The sequence below is a fragment of the Bufo gargarizans genome, chromosome 2, assembly GCF_014858855.1.
Source record: "Bufo gargarizans isolate SCDJY-AF-19 chromosome 2, ASM1485885v1, whole genome shotgun sequence".
Classification (NCBI taxonomy): Eukaryota; Metazoa; Chordata; class Amphibia; order Anura; family Bufonidae; genus Bufo; species Bufo gargarizans.
The window spans coordinates 260,633,988-260,655,241 of NC_058081.1; the positions used below are offsets into that span (position 1 = coordinate 260,633,988).

The 21,254-nt window shown below is 44.2% G+C and overlaps 1 protein-coding gene across 1 annotated transcript; it reads left to right on the forward strand.

Annotated features, from left to right (window-relative positions):
- Positions 1-139: 139 nt before the first annotated feature.
- On the forward strand, positions 140-20,466 carry TRABD (TraB domain containing). The gene is made up of 10 exons (XM_044276897.1): positions 140-339; positions 4,822-4,894; positions 7,945-8,023; positions 11,257-11,423; positions 12,367-12,507; positions 13,772-13,882; positions 14,254-14,393; positions 14,844-15,016; positions 16,028-16,139; positions 19,504-20,466. Exons 2-10 carry the CDS (start codon positions 4,871-4,873, stop codon positions 19,682-19,684), a joined length of 1,128 nt encoding a protein of 375 aa, XP_044132832.1. The 5' UTR covers positions 140-339; positions 4,822-4,870; the 3' UTR covers positions 19,685-20,466.
- The last annotated feature ends 788 nt before the right edge of the window (positions 20,467-21,254 follow it).

A 21,254-nucleotide genomic window follows, 5' to 3' on the forward strand; every position in this document is an offset into this window, starting at 1 on the left:
TTCCCCGCCCATTTACTCTACTAGCCCAGCATCCCTCCTGATTGGCTGTAAGTTCTGCTGACAGCACCTTCTCTAGCTGGAGTCTCCCTCACAGCTGAGGCTGCGCCGCTAGGCATGTTGGGTGTTGAAGTCCTAGACAGATGATATGTCTTATAAGGATGACGCTTGCTTTGTGTAAAGAAGACTACAGGTCCCATGAAGCAGTGCTGCCGCCGCCGCTCCTGGCTCCACTCCGGAGAGATGACTGGTGCAGCATGTTGTGCGGTGCGCTAGTGCCTGCCCGGGGATCCCACATAGTGAGAGAAGAGGAATCTGCTGCCTCCCAGCCGGCCTGATTCAGTGAGTCTTCTGCGTGCCCCAGCCCCAGCTCCTGGCTCTACACCCTCCATATGGTGACGGGCTCGCAGTAGCGGGCCACAGGTGTTCTACACCCTGACACCCGTAGGCTCCCCTGTACACGTAAAGTTCTCTGGAGTTGTGGAGCATCTGCATAGGCTTTTACCACATCAGCCATTTTCTTCCTTTCATTTCTATTGGGAAAAAAGTTTTGCCACAAGGGAAAATGGATATAATCAGCTTCTAGCCATAAGAGCCCGAGTCCAGATACCTGTGTGGAGCCCCCCACAATGGCCCCAGGGTTCCCCCCTGCCTCAGAGTAGGGGCTGCTGTAAAAGTAGCCTGTATTCTGTCAGTGAGCACATCCCGCTAGTCTATTGCCGCATTCACTATGGCATCTAGGAAATGGGGACAGTCACCGTTTTCTCCTCCTTAGAAATGTCCCTTTTTGCCCCTTCCGCCGATCACGGCCTGGTAAATAGCTTGTATAGAAGGATATAGGCTGCTGTGAATGGTGCCTCTAGGGTGCCACCCTGTGGTGTGGCTGGCTGCATGCACCAAGCTATGCCCACTCGCAGCAAGCTGTGGCCACCCAATTTTTCTATTAAATAGTGTTGCCATTGGCCACCGTGCATAGGCATGGCTTGGCCACAGGTGGCGACCTGAACCGCGAGGTCATACTTTTTCTGACGGCACGCCGGATGGCTAGGTTGTGGATTTCTTATGATGACGTTGCGCGTGGAAAGTCATCCAGTGCCAAATTCAAGCGGTGGGTGTTCCGGCCAGGCGCAGAGTGCTCCCTTTAGGGTAAATGCACACGTTCAGGATTTATGTGCGGACTATCCGCATTGCAATCCGCAGGTGTTCGCAGGGAAATCCGTGCAGTCAGTCCGTATCAACTGGTGCAGATTTGATGCAGATTTTCCTCCCTCCATTGAAGTTAATGGAGAAAATCCAGTCAGGAAAAATAAAATAAATGGAAATGCTTCGGATTTTAAAATCTGCACCGTAGGTCAAATCCGTCTGGAAAAAATCTGCATTGTGTGCATAAGAATTTAAAGGGAACCCATCACCGGGATTTTGGGTATAGAGCTGAGGAGATGGCCGCTAGCACATCCGCAATACCCAGTCCCCATAGCTCTGTGTGATTTTATTGTGCAAAAACCCGATTTGATACATATGCAAATTATCATGAGATGAGTCCTGTCCCTGAGATGAGTCACATACAGGACTCATCTCAGATTAATTTGCATATGTTTCAAATCAGGTTTTTCCACAATAAAGGCACAGAGAGCTATGGGGACTGGGTATTGCGGATGTTCTAGCGGGAAACTAGCAACCCATATTCTCAGCTCTATACACAAAATCCCATAGAATACAATGTACATGACCTACGATGCGGATTTTCGGCACTCCAATCCGCACGCAATCCTGATCGTGTGCATTTACCCTTAGGCCCCTTTCACACGAGCGAGTTTTCCGCGCGGGTGCATTGCGTGACGTGAACGCATAGCACCCGCACTGAATCCTGACCCATTAATTTCATTTTTTTTTTTCACGCATCAGTTCTGCGTTGCGGGAAAAACGCAGCATGTTCTATATTCTGCGTTTTTCACGCGGCCCTGGCCCCATAGAAGTCACTAGGGCTTCAGTGAAAAACGCATTGCATCCGGAAGCAAGTGCGGATGCAATGCGTTTTTCACTGATGGTTGCTAGGAGACGTTGTTTGTAAACATTCAGTTTTTTTTATCACGCGGTGAACTTGCTTGCAAAATGGTGCGAGTTACACTGAACGCATCCGGACCTAATCCGTCACGCTCGTGTGAAAGAGGCCTTAGGGTACGGCCATTTCACAATGCAGTTTTGGAAGTCAAAAATAGGAGTGAATTTAAAGAGGACCTTTCACTTGTATAAACAATGTGAACGAAGTATGCTGGCATGTAGAGCGGCGCCCGGGGATCTCACTGCACTTACTATTATCCCCGGGCGCCGCTCCGTTCTCACGTTATAGGCTCCGGTACCTTTGCTCCTTAAGTTATAGTAGGCGGTGTCTGCCCTTGTCCTGTGGGCGTCTCCTTCTCCTAGGCTGCAGCGCTGGCCAATCGCAGAGCACAGCTCACAGCCTGGGAGGTTTTTTATCCACGGAGCGGCGCCCGGGGATAATAGTAAGTGCAGTGAGATCCCCGGGCGCCGCTCTACATGCCAGCATACTTAGTTCACATAGTTTATACAAGTGAAAGGTCCTCTTTAAAAAAGAGTAGACCTTGTATTTGTCCTTCATACGTTCTCTTCTTGTGGCTAACTGCACAGGGGTGTGGGTTGTCTTGCAGAAAGTGAATTTCCGTGCGTTTCCACACATAATCCATGTGTTACTTGTGGTTTTTGGTGCAGTTTAGATGCAATTTGCCACGTATTCTGCGGCTGCCCTTCTATTGAAAATTGAAATGCCGCTGATATCAAAATCCACGTGGAAGAAGATCAAAGCATACACGAGTGGTCTTATCTCATTCCCTTTTCTGCTACTGTATTACGCTGCAGGTTTTCCGCACAAGAATTTGCATGGAAAAAACTTGCGTAATGCGCCACTTACTACGCAATTAACCTTTGTGATCTACTCTTGATTTTGGCTTTCAGAATGACATGGAGGAACCTGACGTGGTCGTACCCTTGTAGTGCAGATTGCATAGTATTGGTAACGATGTTCTGCCTTGTCACCGTGCAGCACTTTGTAGGGACCCACTTGAAAAAGGTTGCTGGGAATTTGGCAAGGGGACTTATACAGTTTGATCAAATTGTATACTAAAACCACGTGTTCCTCTTAAAAAAGTTGCTTAGCAGTGGGTGAGCGTATAATATGTGGATTTGTGGTCCAGGTCTCTTTGGGGTATTGATAACCATTACTGGTGCACTGTAGATTTCGGGGTTCAAGATCACTGGGGCGGACTGGCCATAGACCTTACAGGGAAATTTATTGGTGTGCCAATGCTGCAAGGGGCCACCCAATGCCTTCTCTCTACCCTTGGCCGGGTACATAATAAGCTCTCAACGGTAATAACACAGTGTGATCTGGTACTCGTGTACCCGGCCAGCTGGTGATCTGGTACTCACCTTTTAATCCCCCCTTCCCTGTTCCATATCTTAATCAGAGATAACTGGAGGAGGAGGACAGAAAGTGGCAGCTATTGATGGCCTTCACAGAGGGACAGATTTTGGGGCAATGTATCGTGCTGCACTGTAATATATGGTTCTGATGGGACGATATTTTGCGCTGTAGTATTGCTGACCCAGCCCATTTGTGTTGCCCAACCTTCTGTCAATTTGGACCCACCTACAACATGAGGCCACTTTAAGTTCCCTGTCCAGCCCTGACGATCACTGTCACATACAGTAGTTTTGGGCAGAAGCATATTGATAGAGGTGACACATTTGATAATTGCAATCCAGACCCTAGGACTCTGTAGCCTCTTAAATGGGATGAGTCCTAGTACTGTTGCAATAGCCAGGACAGCTTTTAGTGTAAGGTTTTTAAATGATGTCACATAAACTGCATGTGACTATTCCAGCCAAGAGGTGGAGCTCCATGCGAGCACTACTTCCTCTTCATTACTCTGCCTGTCTCAGAAGTGCAGTATAACGATGAGTACTTGTAATTACACTATGGCATCCCTACAGGGGAGACGTGCTCATATGGAGCGCCACCTCCTCCTCAAACAGCTGATCGGTGGGGGTGCCGGGTGTCAGACCCCCACCCACCTATCATTGATGACCTATCCTGAGGATAGGTCATCAATACACACAGGCTGCACAACCCCTTTAAACAAGTTTTTAGAATCTTGGTGATTCCATGTCCCTATCAATATTTTTTTTAAAATCCTAAAATCATGCAGTTTTTCTACAGGCTTCTAGGCCTAAAATATGTTTAGACTTCCTGTTCTTTGAGAGCCGTCACATGGGCCATTGACACAATGGTTTGGAGGGGATGTCAATGACTTCTACGGGAGAGTTTTCTAAGCAAGCTCTGTGACCTGTGCAGAGGTCAGGAAGGAGTAGATAAGCTGTGATATTACTTATTGTGAATGGCAAATCCTCTGTGATCTAAATAGATGTGATACCTGTCACTGTGATCCTACCTGTAATGATAATAAGATGACTACTGAATAGTTACCTGAACGGAACAGAAAATCTCAACATTATTTTATTTCCCTTTAAGGCTCAAGTGAGCGAACAGTAAAAACTGGTAATCGATGGGCATTGACCCAATTAATCACTTGAGATAGCCCAAATATCCCTCACTTACTCCTGGCAGCAGCAAAGAAAGCTGTGCCTCTGTTGATTGCCCAACCGGTGTTTATCATACAGCATGAATGGCCGCTGCTTTTATCATATGTCCCAATGTGTAATGAAGACCATGGCATACTGTATTCATATGTTTTATTAATTTAACATAATGCAAACCACTAAGTAAAGCATTTATGGTTCATGCAGGTGGACTTGTAATTTGAAGCTTCTGGTTGAAGCAGAAATCTGTGCTGTAATGCAGGACGGCCAACTGCCGGAGGTAAGTGGATCCTATCGCTGTATTTGCGTATTCTATTACTTTTTCTTTACACATAGGAAGTTCTGAATAAGGCCTCATGCACACGACTGTTCCGTTTTTTTTTTTTTGCGGTCCGCAAACCACAGAAGCCGCCTGTGTGCCTTCCGCAATTTACGTAACGGGTCGCCCATTGTAGAAATGCCTATTCTTGTCCGCAAAACGGACAAGAATAGGACATGTTCTATTTTTAGGTTTTTTTTTTTTGCAGGGCCACGGAACGGAGCAATGGATGCGGACAACACACTGAGTGCTGTCCGCATCTTTTGCGGCCCCATTGAAGTGAAGGGGTCCGCATCCGAGCCGCCAAAACGGGGCGGCTTGAATGCGGACCCAAACAGCCGTGTGCATGAGGCCTAAGGGTGATGCTACATGTAGCCGGTGGGCTGTGGATTCTCTGCAGTGGTTTGTCGTGGAAATGCTGTGGGTTTGCCGCAGATTTCATCCTCTGCATTGCAAAGGATGACCTTTCTGGCAGCGATCTGCAACATGGACATGCTATGGATATAAAATCTGCACCGTTTATCAATTTGTGGATAAAATTTGTTGGTATCTCATCCACTTTGCTGGTACTGTAAGGCCCCTTTCACACGGGCGAGTTTTCCGTGCGGGTGCGATCCGTGTGGTGACCGTATTGCACCCGCACTAAATCCTGACCCATTCATTTCTATGGGGCTGTGCACATGAGTGTTTTTCACGCATCACTTGTGCGTTCAGTTGAAATCGCAGCATGCTCTATATTGTCCGATTTTTGACGTGACGCAGGCCCCATAGAAGTGAATGGGGTGCGTGAAAATCGCATAGCATCCGCAAGCAAGTACGGATGCAGTGCGATTTTCACGCACGGTTGCTAGGAGACGATCGGGATGGAGACCCGATCATTATTATTTTCCCTTATAACATGGTTATAAGGGAAAATAATAGCATTCTGAATACAGAATGCATAGTAAAACAGCGCTAGAGGGGTTAAAAAATAAAAGAAAAAATAATTTAACTCACCTTAGTCCACTTGATCGCGAAGCTGGCATCTCCTTGTGTCTCCTCTGCGCTGAACAGGACCTGGGGTGAGCTGCTCCATTAAATACCGGTTAAGGACCTTCGATGACGTCACTCCGGTCATCACATGGTCTTTTACCATGGTGAATCACCATGGTAAAAGATCATGTGACGTACCATGTGATGACCGGAGTGACGTCATCGAAGGTCCTTAACCGGTATTTAATGGAGCAGCTCACCCCAGGTCCTGTTCAGCGCAGAGGAGACACAAGGAGATGCCAGCTTCGCGATCAAGTGGACTAAGGTGAGTTAAATTATTTTTTTTATTTTTTTAACCCCTCTAGCGCTGTTTTACTATGCATTCTGTATTCAGAATGTATTATTTTCCCTTATAACATGGTTATAAGGGAAAATAATAGCAATCTTCAGAACATCAATCCCAAGCCCGAACTTCTGTGAAGAAGTTCGGGTTTGGGTACCAAACATGCGCAATTTTTCTCACACGAGTGCAACGCAGGACAATGTTTTGCACTCGCACGGGAAAATCGCGCATTTTCCCGCAACGCACCCGGCTCTTATCCGGGCAAAAAAACTGACGCCCGTGTGAAAGAGGCCTAAATGCTGCAGGTTTTCCGCATGCAGTTCTGCTGTGTAGGGCTGCAGTAAACAAATATTTTAGAAATCAAGTATTCTATCATTATTTTGCGATTAATCAAGTAATCTAATAAGAAACAATTTATAGACTTGTTTGTTTGTTTTCCTTTATAAAAACTCATAAGACACCCTTCCTATCCCCCGTGCGATCAGCCAAAGGGCATCATTTCCCCCCAGTGCCACCAGCTCTTCCTTACCCCCCCCCCAGTGCCACCAGCTCTTCCTCACCCCCCAGTGCCACGTCCCCAGCGACAGTACTTGCCTTTCCTGTAGGGGCGCCGTTCCATTCTTCTCTGCGCGCTGCACTCGCGTCACACGACCACTCGTATAGTAAATGCTCTGAAGATTTTAGCAGCAGACGTGCAGTGACTGTCACATGTCGGCTGTACACTTGGCAAAATCAACAACCTACTTTATAACCTAAAGCCAAAGCGCCCCTAATGAGCTTTTCATAGGGCTCTATGCGAAGTATATGCTACATGGTCATATTTTTCTACCAATTAATTGGAAATAAGGTTCTACAAATGCAAGCTGGTTTTGCCAAAATACAATCTTGCAGGATTTTAACGCATCTGAAAATGTTGCTCAGAAAGAAATATGCCCCCCAAAAAAGTGCTTGGATTTCAGAGACTGATTGATTTATTTTTCAGCTGGTGTGTGAACACGGCCCGAAGCGTTTCCTCGATTTTCTAGGCAGTTGCATATGCAATACCAAAAAAGCCATACCTAAATATGTCCTGATGGTAATAACTCTTTTTAATATTTGGAGCATGGCACTTTGACCTTAATTCTGGAAGGAAAGAGTTTAAAGGAAAACTGTCACTATGATCGTAGTAAAAAAATAAATAAAAAAAATTAGCTGAGTGCGGACTCCACTATTTTCAGCAGTCCCGTAGTAGTGAAGGTAGAGATGGTCGTGCATGTGTGGTGTGCCTCCTTCACTTCTGGTGCCCCATTGTGGAGATAGGAGTGGGTGTTGGGTAGGACCCGTACCTATCTGACATTGATGGCTTGTCCTAGCGATATGTCTTCAATATCTAAGATGGGAATACCCCTATATCTTTTTAACCTCTCTGATACACCCATATCCTATTTTCTGAAAGGAAGCCCCTAAAACCTGTGTGCATTTAGAATACTAAGCATCTGCCTTCTCAAAGCAATTTGCATTCCGCAGCATGGTCGTGTGAATGAGCCCTCACTGACACATCTCCTGTTGTCTCATATTTCCTAATGCCGAAACCGCTAATAAGATTTGTACACCTTTTTCATAGTGCTAGTACTAGAAAATGGTCATCTACATCAATCAGAAGCCTATCCTAGGGAAATTCTCCCCTAGTGCTAAACACATGTGTTGCGTTTTCCAGGCTGTTGCAGACGCCATGGCATCATCGGAAACGGCAGAAGATGGACCAGCTCCTGCATCAGCTTTACCGCACAACATCTGTCAGTATACAGTATAATTGAGAAGTCACTGGATGTTTTTGTTCTGTGTCCTTTGCTTGTGATCCTGCCAGAGTCTGTAATTTCACTTGCATTTTCAGAGGGTAAACAGCTGATGGGCTGCAGGTTGGGGTGAATTTTTGCATTCTAGTTTAGATTAAACATTGGGGGAAATATCCCTTTGCAGAATATGTGTAGGGGGGGGGGGATGGCTGATCCTCTGGAACATAACTTCTCAGTTTTCAATAGCAAAACAAGAAGACCACATTGAAGAAACAGATTTCTTTCTTTTAACAGTTAACCCCTTGAATACCCTGGGATTTTCCATTTTTGCGTTTTTGTTTTTCACCCCCCCCCCCCCGCCTTCCCATAGTCCTAACTTTTTTTTTATTTATTTTTTATTCACATAGCCTTATGAGGGCTTATTTTTGGCGGGACAAGTTGTACTTTCTAATGGCATCATTTAGTTGCATACCATGTGGTAGGGAGCGGGAAAAAAAATCCAAATGGGGTAGAATTAGGAAAAAATGCAATTCTGACAAAGGATTTTATTTAAAAACTTGTTTCTCCTGTACACTATGTGGTAAAATTGACCTGTTATCTTCCTTCTCCAGGTCAGTACGGTTCCAACGATACCACACTTGTATCATTTTTCTTCCATTTTAATACTGAAAAAAAAATAATTAAACCTGAGGAAATATATATTTTTTTTTTCATAACCATATTCTGACCCCTATAAATTTTTTGTAGCTATGTGTATAGGGCTGTATGAGGGCTCATTTTTTTGCGCGACGATCTGTTCTTTTCAGTGATACCAATTTTAAGTGTGTGCGACTATTTGATCACTTTTTATTGTTGGAGTGACAAAAAATGGCAAATTGGCTGTTTTTATTTTTTTTCCCTCCCGCTATGCCATTTGCTGTATGCCATTAATATTGTTATATTTTAATAGTTTTGGAATTTTCGCACATGGCGATGCCATATTTGTCTTTTTATTGGTTAAGTATTTTTATTTTAAGGAAAGGGGGGTGATTTTTAACTTTTTTTTTAAAACATTTTTTTTTTTTTTTTTTTTATATTTGTGAACTTCTTTTTTTTTTAGGTCACCTTGGGTGACAATAACTGGCAATCATTTGATTGCCCATGGTATTCAGTGATGGCTAAATAGCCATCATTGAAGACTTTATTTGCACTATATCAATACAAGGCTGCCACTTAGTGGCCTGTATTAATATATACATCTAATTGACTCTGAAGCCTGCTTGAGGCTTCGCTCAATTAGCGCAAGGTAACACATTCCCCGATCTCAGCCAGGGAAAGCTGTTACCGGATGCGCACGACTTCCGGTTCTGGTCTGTGTAGATGCTGTGATAGCAGAGACCCCGCAGCTAAGTCGCCTGCTGCACACACGAGCGGGCGCCATGTTTAGGGATCAGACACATGACTTGCAGCTATGTCCTTAAAGAGGACCTTTCACCGATTATGACACTGTGAACTAAAAATACAGACATGGAGAGCGGCGCCCGGGGATCTCACTGCACTTACTATTATCCCTGGGCTCCCCCGCTCCGTTCTCCCGTTATGCCCTCCGGTATCTCCGGCCACTAAGTTATAGTAGGCGGAGATTTCAGTCACTAAGTTATGGTAGGCGGAGTCTGCCCTTGTTCTACTCTAGCGCTGGCCAATCGCAGCGCAGAGCTCACAGCCTGGGAGGTTATTTTCTCCCAGGCTGTGAGCGCTGCAATGCGATTGGCCAACGCTACAGAAGAACAAGGGGAGACTCCGCCTACCATAACTTTGTGACCGGAGATATCGGAGGGCATAGCGGCAGAACGGAGCGGGGGAGCCCAGGGATAATAGTAAGTGCAGTGAGATCCCTGGGCGCCGCTCTCCATGTCAGTATTCTTAGTTCACAATCGGTGAAAGGTCCTCTTTAAGGGGTTTAACTAAGAATAGTGATGTAGAATATTTCGCACAAAGAGCAACTCAACAAGTATGATCATTAGGTGCGTTTTGTTTGTTTCTAGATCCTTTTACTCATAAATGGGGGATTTTTCAACATCAAAATATGCATAAACAATCTGCTTGTGTAGACAGAAAGTTCTATTGTAGGAGTTTCAAAACTCCACAAAAACCACAGTGTGAACATGCCCCACTCGCCATTCGGTTCCCCTGCCTTGCAGCGGTGACATGTAGTGTCAACATGGGACACGGTAGTCAGCGTGGGAGCAGTGGAGGACTTGAAAGATGAGCTACATTTTATTTATTTTAACCTGTAAACGGCTGATTGAAAGATTTGATTAAGAGCTTGAAAAGCCCCTTTTAAAGGTCATCCATCACCGGTTTTATGATACTGAAGGCAGCATAAACTAGTGACCTCTCGCTAGCAAAATGCAGGGTCCCTCACTTGAATTGACCCATCTGTTCTGCTAATATCTTGTAGTAAAGAGGACCTTTCACCTCTCCTGACCAGTCTGTTGTAGTATCTACTTGCATTCCCCATGTAATAACTATTCTTGAGCATCTATTGTTATGGTTCTATGTTGTACCATTCCTCTGTTATGTCTACTAGAAGTTATGACTGGTCAGCAGCTTGCAGTACAGGTACAGATGGGTATTACCAGATCACCAGCAGCACTGATCAGATTCATACACACCCATAACTGCTAATACCTGTCCTGCAGACTGCTGGCAATTTGTAAACTTCTAACAGGAATAATACAGGAATGGTACGACTTAGTCGTAAGATTAGATGCTGCAGAATTATTGTATGGATATGCAAGCAGTAAATCTGACATGTCAGGAGAGGTGACCGCTCCTCTTAGCACATGCCAATCAATCCTGATATTCATGAGGTTCTGGCTCTCGCCACCCCTCTCATCTATGATCAGCCTGAAAAAAATAATCAGCATATTAGGAATTCTATGTATTGAACAGCTTTACCACTGGAGCTGTTCAGTACAAGATCATGGCAGATCAGCTGGGTCAGTTCAGCATTTTGCTACGGGTACATGTTACTATTTTATGCTGCTCTTTGTCAGGACAGAAGAAAACTGCTGACAGACTCCCTTCGGTAGACTTTTCCTGCTAAATAATTTCGTTCATTGTGGGCTGTTGACACCCGCAGAGATTTAGATGATGACCTTCTGCTGGAAGTATAAATAATTCCCTTTCATTCACACTGCACCCGCTGTCTTCAGCCCTTTCTCTTATGTATGTTTGTATTGTTTGTTTAGCGGATGCTGATGCTTTCCGGATCCTTTGGGAGATGAAAATGAAGAAAAGACAGAAATGCCCATCTCTTCCAGAAACGGTCACTGAACTGAGTACCGAGGAGGGAAGTAAAGTGTACATCGTGGGCACGGCTCACTTCAGCGACAGCAGTAAGCAAGATGTGGTAAAGGTAATGGCCAAACCAGCTCTAACAGAGGAAGTACGGCTTCTCCATTTAGTGGTTTCTTTCTGAATCTTAAAGAGTCTGTCCAGTCAGGAGATTGAAAATGCAAGTCAGTACCTACAGGGGATGTTTTCCTCAGATCTTGTTCCTTGGCTGCTTTTCAGCTCCATTAGGGCAAAGCTGTGACTACATTTCGGCTACATGACCCCTTATGTCATCGTTGGTTCAGAATGCTGTAGCATGAGCCAGTGATGAGATAGGGGGTGTGTCTGACTACACACTGTAGTCACAGATGAGCCCTAATGGAGCTGATCTGCGGAAAACAAATAGCAGGTGATTCTCCAATGTACTGACTGGTGAGTCGCTTTAAGCCTCTTACTGACTTTTAAATTTTCATGTAGTTCGGATCATCTTATGGCCACTTTCACACAGTCAGTATTTGATCAGTATTGCTTCAGTATTTGTAAGCCAAAACCCAGAGTGGAACCTACAGAGAACAAGTAAAATGGAAAGAATTGCGCTTCTTCTGTGTTTTGGTCCCACTCCTGGTTTTGACTTGGAAATACTGATGAAAGATACTAACCGTGTGACGGTTGCCTGTATCAGATTTTTTGGCAAAGTTAAAGGGGTTATCCTACCCCCTCTAATGCCCAGGTCCCTGCTCCCCGTCACCCGCTTCTCTTCTGATGCCCGCACGGCCGCTGCTGGGATGTTTTGATACACGCAACAGGAGATGCATTGGTGGCTGTGAGGGCATCAGAAGTGATGTGGGTGTCGGGGAGCAGGTTAAGTACAACCTGTGTGGGGGGGCCTGGCATTATAGGGGTTGGAGAACCTCTTTAAATGTGACTTCTTTTATAATGTATCACGATTACTAATGGAAGAATGTTGTGCATTACATGTATTTGTGAGACCTTTCTCTGTATCATACTCCAATTACTTTCTTTAGACCATACAAGAAGTTCAGCCGGATGTGGTAGTTGTTGAACTGTGTCAGTACAGAGTGTCCATGTTGAAGATGGATGAAGAGACTTTACTCAAAGAAGCCAAAGAGATAAACCTGGAAAAACTCCATCAAGCTATTAAACAGGTATTTTCAGAAGATTCACTATCCTGTACCGGACTCCTTACTGGTGTGCTAAGCCTCTTCTTCCGCTTAGCAAGGAGCCCGGTGACGTCACCAGCACACAGGATCGTTCTGCAGCTAGCAAGGAGGCTGTCAGTAGGAGGTAAATGTCAGCTAAACCACGCCCCTCTGTGACATCACCGGGCACAGAGGGCGTTAGTCTGGGAAGGAGGAGGCAGTATTTGGAGGAGGGACGTCGCCTCACTAAGGAAAGCCCCCCTCTGCCGATGACGTCACCGGCCATAGAGGAGTGTTATTAGGAGTAGAAGGAGGTGGTATTGGAGGCAGCAAACTATGCTATTTAGCATAGTGCACGACTCCCATGATCAATTGCAATGAATGGGATATGCTACAGTATGGGTGCTAACCACGCCTCTCATGTCCCTACATGCCAGTCAGATCACTCCCTGCCACTATTGTCTTTTATGCAATGCTAGCAGAGAGCAGATACATGGAAGCGGGGAGGGATACAGTTTGTAGGCTTAGAAAAAAGTGGTTTTAGGGGAGGAATACTGATGAGGAGTATGAGTGGCAGGAGGCGGAATACTGATTAGGGGGAGTGGACCAGCTGCAGAGTCACGCAGCCTTGTGGGACCCATAAGGCAGTGTGGCCGGAAATGACATCTCGCAGGAGCTGCTATGTAAACAATACTGACAGCAGTATTAGGGACTCATAGGAGCAAAGGGAATGAAAAAAAAAAAAAAAAACACAGAGCATCAGAATGACTTTACTGCGTAATGTTAAGGTGATTATTAACGTTTTTAAAAATTACTTTGATCCTGGACAACCCCTTTAAGCCTGAAATAGTTTGCCTAAAATCCCAGAGATGTAGAAGCTGTTGAGGTCTGTCTTGGGCTCTGGTCACATCCCCCTTTTGCTCTTCGTTTAACATTCACGTCGGCACATTTACGTTAAATGGATTCCCCCGATGGATGCCATAGCTTGCATCTGTCATTCAAAGGATTGTTGTTTTTTGTTTTACAAGATACCTTTGTATTGAACACTTTTTTTTTTTTTTTTTTTTTTTTTTTTTTTTGTGGTATACTGACATATACTAGCCAGAAGGAGGCTAAAAGGACGCTGTTTTTTAAATGTATTCAAATGTCTCTCTGGACTACACACTGTAGTCCTGTATGTAACAAAAAATGCTATGTTCATTCAATGGTCTACACAGCCTGATTAATTTGGGTTTCTTCCACCCCCTCCTCAAAACCTCATTTTTACCAGAATGGAGTCATGTCGGGCCTTATGCAAATGCTTCTACTCAAGGTGTCTGCTCACATCACTGAACAGCTAGGAATGGCTCCTGGTGGGGAGTTCAGAGAGGCTTTCAAAGAGGTGAGACCCATAATACTTACATTCTCAAGTTCTTCTTGAATTGTGTTTTACGGGTTGCTCTTTTTCTCTGTGCACCCTTGCTTCTTCTGCAGGCCTACCCTCTCCTTCTTGATTGATAGGGCCAGGTTCCTGCTTAGTCATCTCACCTGGCCCTGTCAGTCAAGATGGAGAGGAGCAAGGGTGCACAGAGTGGCTTGGGCCCACCCTTAGTGCACTTAACTGCTCATTTGCATATAGATTACAAGTACTTTTTCTCCAATGAATCACTAAAGATATAATTACATTCAGCTGAGCTAGCTCTACAAGGCGTTGTCTGGTTTAACAAGTGATTTTAATCTGGTTACTAAAATCTTTATCATGTAATGTTGCAGGCCAGCAAAGTGCCTTTCTGCAAATTTCACCTTGGAGACAGACCGATTCCAGTAACATTCAAGAGAGCCATTGCTGCACTTTCCGTCTGGCAGAAGGTCAAGCTTGCCTGGGGCCTGTGCTCATTATCCGACCCAATCAGGTAGAAAAGCCTGGGTAATTTTGAAGATATTAGGTTTTGTGTATACCAATACATGTTAGGCTACATGCACACGACCGTTCAGTTTTTTGCGGTCCGCAGACCACGGGTGTCGTCTGTGTGCATTTCCGCAATTTGCAGAACTGCATGAACAGCCTTTAATATAACAGCCTATTCTTGTCCGCAAAGCGCGGACAAGAATAGGACATATTATATTTTATTTTTATTTTTTTGCAGGACCACAGAACGGAGCAGCGGATGTGGATAGCACACGGAGTGCTGTCCGCATCTTTTGAGGCCCCACTGAATTGAATGGGTCCGCATCCGAGCCGCCAAAACTGCGGCTCTGATGCGGACCAAAACAACGGCCGTGTGCATGAGGCCTGATCAGGAGGTCTACCACATGTATGACGGGATTCTAGTTCATTATCTGGCTTGAAATTCTTGTTCCAGCGAGGATGACGTGGAGAAGTGTAAACAGAAGGATTTGTTGGAGCAGATGATGGCAGAAATGATTGGCGAATTTCCGGATCTCCACCGCACTATCGTCTCTGAGAGAGATATTTATCTCACCTACATGTTGAAGCAAGCGGCTAGAAAAACCGAACTACCTCGTGCCTCCGAATGTAATGACCACTTTGTATTGTTCTCTTTGGCAATGAACTTAGCTGTGTTTGTGGCTTCATAGGCATGTAAAGAATTCAGTGGTATCCATATAAATGTGCATTGGCCACCATCATTATTTTACATTTAGCTCTACTGTCCTTTGAGTGGCGCCACAATTAAATCTCAAATTTGTCTGTTGGCTTATGTAGCGCATGGCAATCTTTCAACTGAAATAACTGCGCCTGCGTCTAGATATTACTGTTATATACTCGTTATGGAGCCCCCCCCCCCCTGCTGTTCCTTTGATTTCTTCTCAAAACGTCTGCCTAATGTGTCCAGTGTCATACAGGCCCAGTCCCACTACCTTTTTGAAGGCAATGAACTGATTCCTGCTATTGTACAAGCAATCTTTTAAGAAATAATTTAATGGGCAAAATGGCTGTTCAGCAGGGCGGGGATTGATCAAAAGAATACCAGGGGCGGTATAAAAAGTACATAACGCAGAGCAGCATTTGGTTTTTAAATGATTGCAAATAAAAATTAAAAATAATTGGCGTAAGCTGGCAGAAATGTAATATAGTACCTTGTCATTTGCTTGTATTGTTTTTCTACATCCTTAAAGGGTTTTTCCATCTTTCAGACAGACCCACACCCCCACGTGGCTGGACATGCGGAGAGAAGCATACTTGCCTCTTCCCCTTCCACTGGGTTCTGGCTCCTCTGCCACTGCTGCAGTACTCCTGCCCGCCTGTGTCAACATCCAGTTTGATAACTGCTGCAGTGGTGGCATGTCCCCTTGCGTTAAGTGACCCATTAACATGACGCAATTGGCACATGTCATCACTGCGGCTAGTCATTGGCAAACTGGATGTGGACACGTGAGAACCGGAGCATGGCAGCAGGGGGGGGTGAAGGAGTCGGCAAGTATGCTTCCCTCCACAGGTCTGGTCACGTGCCCCTGTAGATGGCAAACCCTTGGCTGTAGATTACTGAAGCTCATGTATTAACCTTTGTCCCTTTACTGTACTTAGCTGAGCCTAGAAAAAGTGTCCCATCTGTTGTTGTTGGAGTTGTCGGGATGGGACATGTACCTGGTATTGAGAAGAACTGGAATACGGATGTAAATATACAAGAAATCATGAGGTAAATCTAAGCCTGCAAATCTGTATATATGTACGTACACCTAGCTAAGCCATAAGTTGTAAAGGACATTGGTCAGCTTTTTATGGAAGAGCAGAAACTTTACACCAGTGCAGTTATCTTCCTCCCTTTCTCTAGATGTGTTTCTTCCTGCATCCCCATCATTTCTTCCATAGAAATGAGCAGACATAAGTTGGTACCTGCACGAAGAAACCATTGCTATAGCTGTAGTTGGGTGGATAGAAGTATTGCAACTGTTCACTTCTGTGTCATGACTTAATGATTTATGGAATCTGCAATGCAGTGTCGGATGCTGAACACCCAAGGACCCTGTTGACTTTAATGGGGCCCCCATCATGCCACAGTCAATAGAAACCATGGCATCTAAATAGTTTACAAAATAAAGGGATTGGGCTCCCTCTGTACCCAATCAGGCCCCCTATGACGTGATCACAGGATCTTGATGTTGGCCATAGCAAGTGTAGACCTAATAAATGCCCCCAAGGTTATCATGTACAGAAAAAAGGGTATTCCTTGCCAGAGGCATGGTTTAATAGGTGAACTGCCCAATGTAAAACAGGTTTCATTCACCGTATTAGATAACTATTGCAGTGTATTATGCCAGCGAGTGGAAGGTGAAGTCCCTTAGGGGAAAAAAATAATAAAAATATTGTACACATAATTGATATCACCTCATCTGTAACAGTCCAGTCTATAAATTGATCAAGTTACTTTTCCTGCACAGTGTACATCATAAAAAAAGTGTAAAGAAGAAAGAAAACTGTGCTGAAACGGCTGGTTTTATTTACCTTATTTCCCAATAAAATGCAGTATGAACACCATAAAAAATGAAAACCAGTTCCTGCCCTCCAAAAGTAAAAATAAATTAATAATGGGTTATATGTACACCAAAATAGTACCAGTAACAACTACAGCCTGTCCTTTTCTCTCTCCCCCCCCCCAAAAAAAAAAAAATCTAAAACAAAATCATATAGCTCAATCAGTGTAAAAATAGTTTATGGCAACGCAAAATACAATTGATTATTTATTTTTATCGCAAATTTTATATATATTTTTTTTTATGATCCAAAAGTAATAAAACACATAAATAATATATATAAATTTGATATTGCCATAATCGTATCAACCCAGAGCAGAGTATAAAATGGTGGCATTCACATCATGTTTAATGCCTCCACGGGAATTTTCATTGAGATTACCGGTATACGTCTACTACTGAATAGCTGAGAACATTATACAGAAGTATACCGCAATGGATTAAACAGAGTTCATCTTTGGACTCCATTTGACCTGCTTTCTGTTCTTTTCCTGCATTATTGCTGGACAGAATAGCAGTCTACCACTCTATTCAGTCTGTTGAAAATGCCAGAAATCAATGGAAAGTAGGTCAAAAGGTTGTTTACCACACCCAAAATTCACTAACGTGAGGTATTCTGCATCATGGGGGGGGGAAAAAAAAAAAAGAATGGCTTGGATAAGTAAAAACATTTAAAAGTTATCACCTCCTAAAGTGACGCAACAGATTTGAAAAATGGAGCCATGGTGTTAATGCTAAAACTGTCTCCTTGAGGGGTTAAACTGCGCAGATTTTATACAGTGACTGCTGATTTCACACAGTCTTCATTTATACAACTTATTTGTTTGCTTAATGGGGTTATGTGGAAGGGGGGGGGACAAACTCCCCTAATTGGCCGAACCTGTAAAGGGAAGCTTACCTACCTGCTGGTTTGACATGGCTGCAACCAATCGCTGGCTGTGGGAGTGACCAGATCCCCTTGCATCATGTGACCAGTTGTCATGATTTAAAGGGACACTGACAGGCCTTCTGAGCATAATTAGCTCTTTATATGCCTATTCACTTCGCTGGGCGGTATTTTCGGAGATCCTTTCGGAGATCCTGCGCATGCGCCCGGGCACCCTCGCTCACCGGGATCACATTGCACCAAGTAAATACTAATGAGATGGGCGTGTCTAAGGATCCGGCAGTTGGGACGCGGCTGGTCACAAATGCGGCACAAAGAACGCCCCTTGGGCAGAAAGGACATAGCAAAGTACCTGCATAGTCTCACTCTATCCAGTCAGTGCTGTTACAACCCCTCTGTACCCTTACTGCAGACTTCATTCATAACTTCTAGTAGAAATAATAAAGGAATGGCATAACATAGAGCCATAAGAATAAATGCTCCAGAATTGTTACCTAGAGAATGCTCCAGAATTGTTACCTGGAGAATACATGTAGATACTTAAACTGGCGTATCAGGAGATATGACAGGTCCTCTTTAACCCCTTAGTGATGCCTTTTTACTGTGTGGTCACTAAGCTTGGCTTAAACATATCGTTGCACCTTCTATTGGCCTATGTCAGGCATGCTCAACATACGGCCCTCCAGCTGTTGTAAAACTACAACTCCCACAATGCCCTGCTGTAGACGGATGGCTGTAGGCTGTTTGAGCATGCTGGGAGTTGTAGTTTTTCAAAAGCTGGAGGGCCGCAGGTTGAGCATGCCTGGCCTATGTAATGGGTCCTAACAAGAAGGCCAAGCAACTTTAATACTATTAAACCTAACAGGCCTGGATTCGGGTGACAGCAGGGCAGTCCTTCTCATTGATACATGTATACAGTAGGTTGCTCCACAGCCTACAATGTATTGGCCCAGATTTCCTAATCCTGTAGATGGCAGAAGCTCAGGCAGGCAGTGTAGGCTGGAGGATAAATGTGCTCCAGGGATACACACTTTTTACTCTATGGTTGGCTTATTTTCAGACATACATTTATGCCAGAATTGCACTGAACTTTTGGTGCATGTTGGGCCCTGTCCCCTTGTTGAGCATGTCAGAAAAAAGTGTAAAAACTCTAGATGCGTGCCATTTTTAGACAGATTTTTGATGCAGACACATTAGTAAATCTGGGCCATTGTGTAAAAATGTGTCTATGGGTTGATGCAAGTCTAAGTTACTAAAACTTGTATACCTATAGGTTCCGGCAATGTAAACTCACTTTGAATACCTGGATTAGATGCTCAGTTTTTTTTTACCATCTGCTAATAAGCCCCACACCAGCTATTCCCAGAATGAAGTGGTATAAAGTGTATATATGTAAGTGAAGTGTGCACCTTGTATAAAGGCAATGGGGGCGACTTATCAAAACTGGTGTAAAGGAAAACTGGTTTAGTTACCAATGGCAGCCAAACTGATTCCACCTTTTCATTTTCCAAAGGAGCTCCAAAAAATGTAAGGTGGAATCTGATTGGTTTCTATGGGCATCTAAGCCAGTTCTCCTTTACAACGCTTTTGATAAACCTCCCATAATGTCCTGTAGGCACTCACTGTGTGATCTTTTCTTACAGCGTGCCTCCTCCCTCCACACTGAACAGGATTATTACATTCACTGCAAAGGTGACATTTTTGGGACTTTTCAGTTACGGATGTTTTTGTGTTAGTAAAAGGACTGTCCGGTTTATCCTCTCGGTGCCAGCCACACGGTATTGCCTTCAAAGACTGAACCAAATGAGAACCTGGAATTTTTAGATTGCAGCTCACGGATGCTCGTTCTTCTTTCTACGCTATGAATGACACCGCCTGCCCTGGGTTCATAATCCAACAAATCTCAGAGAAACGGCAATGTCCTCTGAATAAGTGGCAGCTACTGTACGTCCTGCAGAAGCTGTAGTGCTCTGAGGGTAAGAGCCTTGAATCTAGGGGAGATTTATGGCCCTAAAAAGGGGTCTGTTGCCCATAGCAACCAATCGTGGCCCAGCTTTTATTTCTTCTAGTGCTTTTGAGACGTGAAAGCTGCGCTGTGATTGGTTGCTATGGCCTTTTCTTGTAGACCGCTGCATAAATCTTAATAGTGTCTCAAAGACAAAACTGTAATTATGATATAGAAAACAAATCGTATCTGGTCATTACCGAGGGCTATTCCTTTTTTAAAAACTAGGTCACAAATGGCTTTTTATGGTGCAGTGCTTCCACCGTTCTTTACCAGAACCATTTCATCCATGAGACTGGTGACTGTATGGAGTAACCCCACCGTTTATACGTCCGCTTTATAACGAGACCTATGGCACAGGCACATAAGCTGAATTTAGTCAGTCAGGGATGTCCATTGATGGAGCCGATTATTCTTCACCTGTATTATAAAGTGTGTCCACCTGTCACCACATTTTATTTTAATATGTAATATGCCCAGATATATTGAACCTTTCACTTCCAAAAATGAGCACCAAGCAGACCTTTTTCCATAGATTCTCCACAGAATGTATCACTGACTTTCTATATCTACACTTTCTATTAAATAATGACTGACTTTTTGGGGGCTACTAGTTACTGATTTTAATTAACAATTCACCTTATTTTGAAGAATAGTCTTTTTTTGGACCAAATGGACCCCCTGTGAGACACTTTACCTAAGTGGCTTTGTACATAGCGGATGCTGCATATCCAGGTATCTCTAGTAAATTAGCACTGTTAAGGCACTTTGTGGCATAGGAGTTGCTTTTTGTAAAATACGATTATTACAGCAGAAAAAAAATTGGGCACATTAGACTGGGAGAAATGGTATAAGCAGGCGCATGAGAATGGAGCCATTTCTTCAGTTTTTTTTCACATAGAGCCATTACCAGAATGTAAAGAGGAGCTGTCACCTCTCCGGGCACGTCTCTTTTAGCAACTACTTACATTCCCCATGTAATAATACTAGACCGTCTATTCCTAAGCCTTTCTTTTTGGAATTCCTGCTAGTAATTTGCAATGAAGGTCCAAAAGAGTGTTACCAGTTTGGGAGTGGGTCCCTGAACAGTCTGACACCATCCAATCAGTTCTGCTAGTGTCAGACCTTGCAGGGACACACCTTGACTGGTAGCACCCTTCTGGACCTTCATTGCAAACCGCTATCAATCATTTCATCCCTTCGAGCAGGAATAATAAAGGATTGTCACACCATATTGTTATAAGAATAGAGGCTTCAGGAGAGGTGACAGGTTACCGCCAAGCTCTCCTGGAAAGCATATTTGCCCAGGTATGTCATGACAAATCCTCTTTTTCTTTGGATATGTTGACATCACATTTATGGCCATACAGTGACATCCGTCGGCCAAAG

What these genes read in the sequence shown, in the direction of transcription:
- TRABD (XM_044276897.1), top strand. Translation starts at nt 4,871, where the DNA reads ATGCAGGACGGCCAACTGCCGGAG. An exon ending in GTAAGCAAGATGTGGTAAAG is followed by an intron (nt 11,424 to 12,366) that starts GTAATGGCCAAA and finishes TACTTTCTTTAG; the next exon opens with ACCATACAAGAAGTTCAGCC. An exon ending in AATATACAAGAAATCATGAG is followed by an intron (nt 16,140 to 19,503) that starts GTAAATCTAAGC and finishes CTTTTCTTACAG; the next exon opens with CGTGCCTCCTCCCTCCACAC.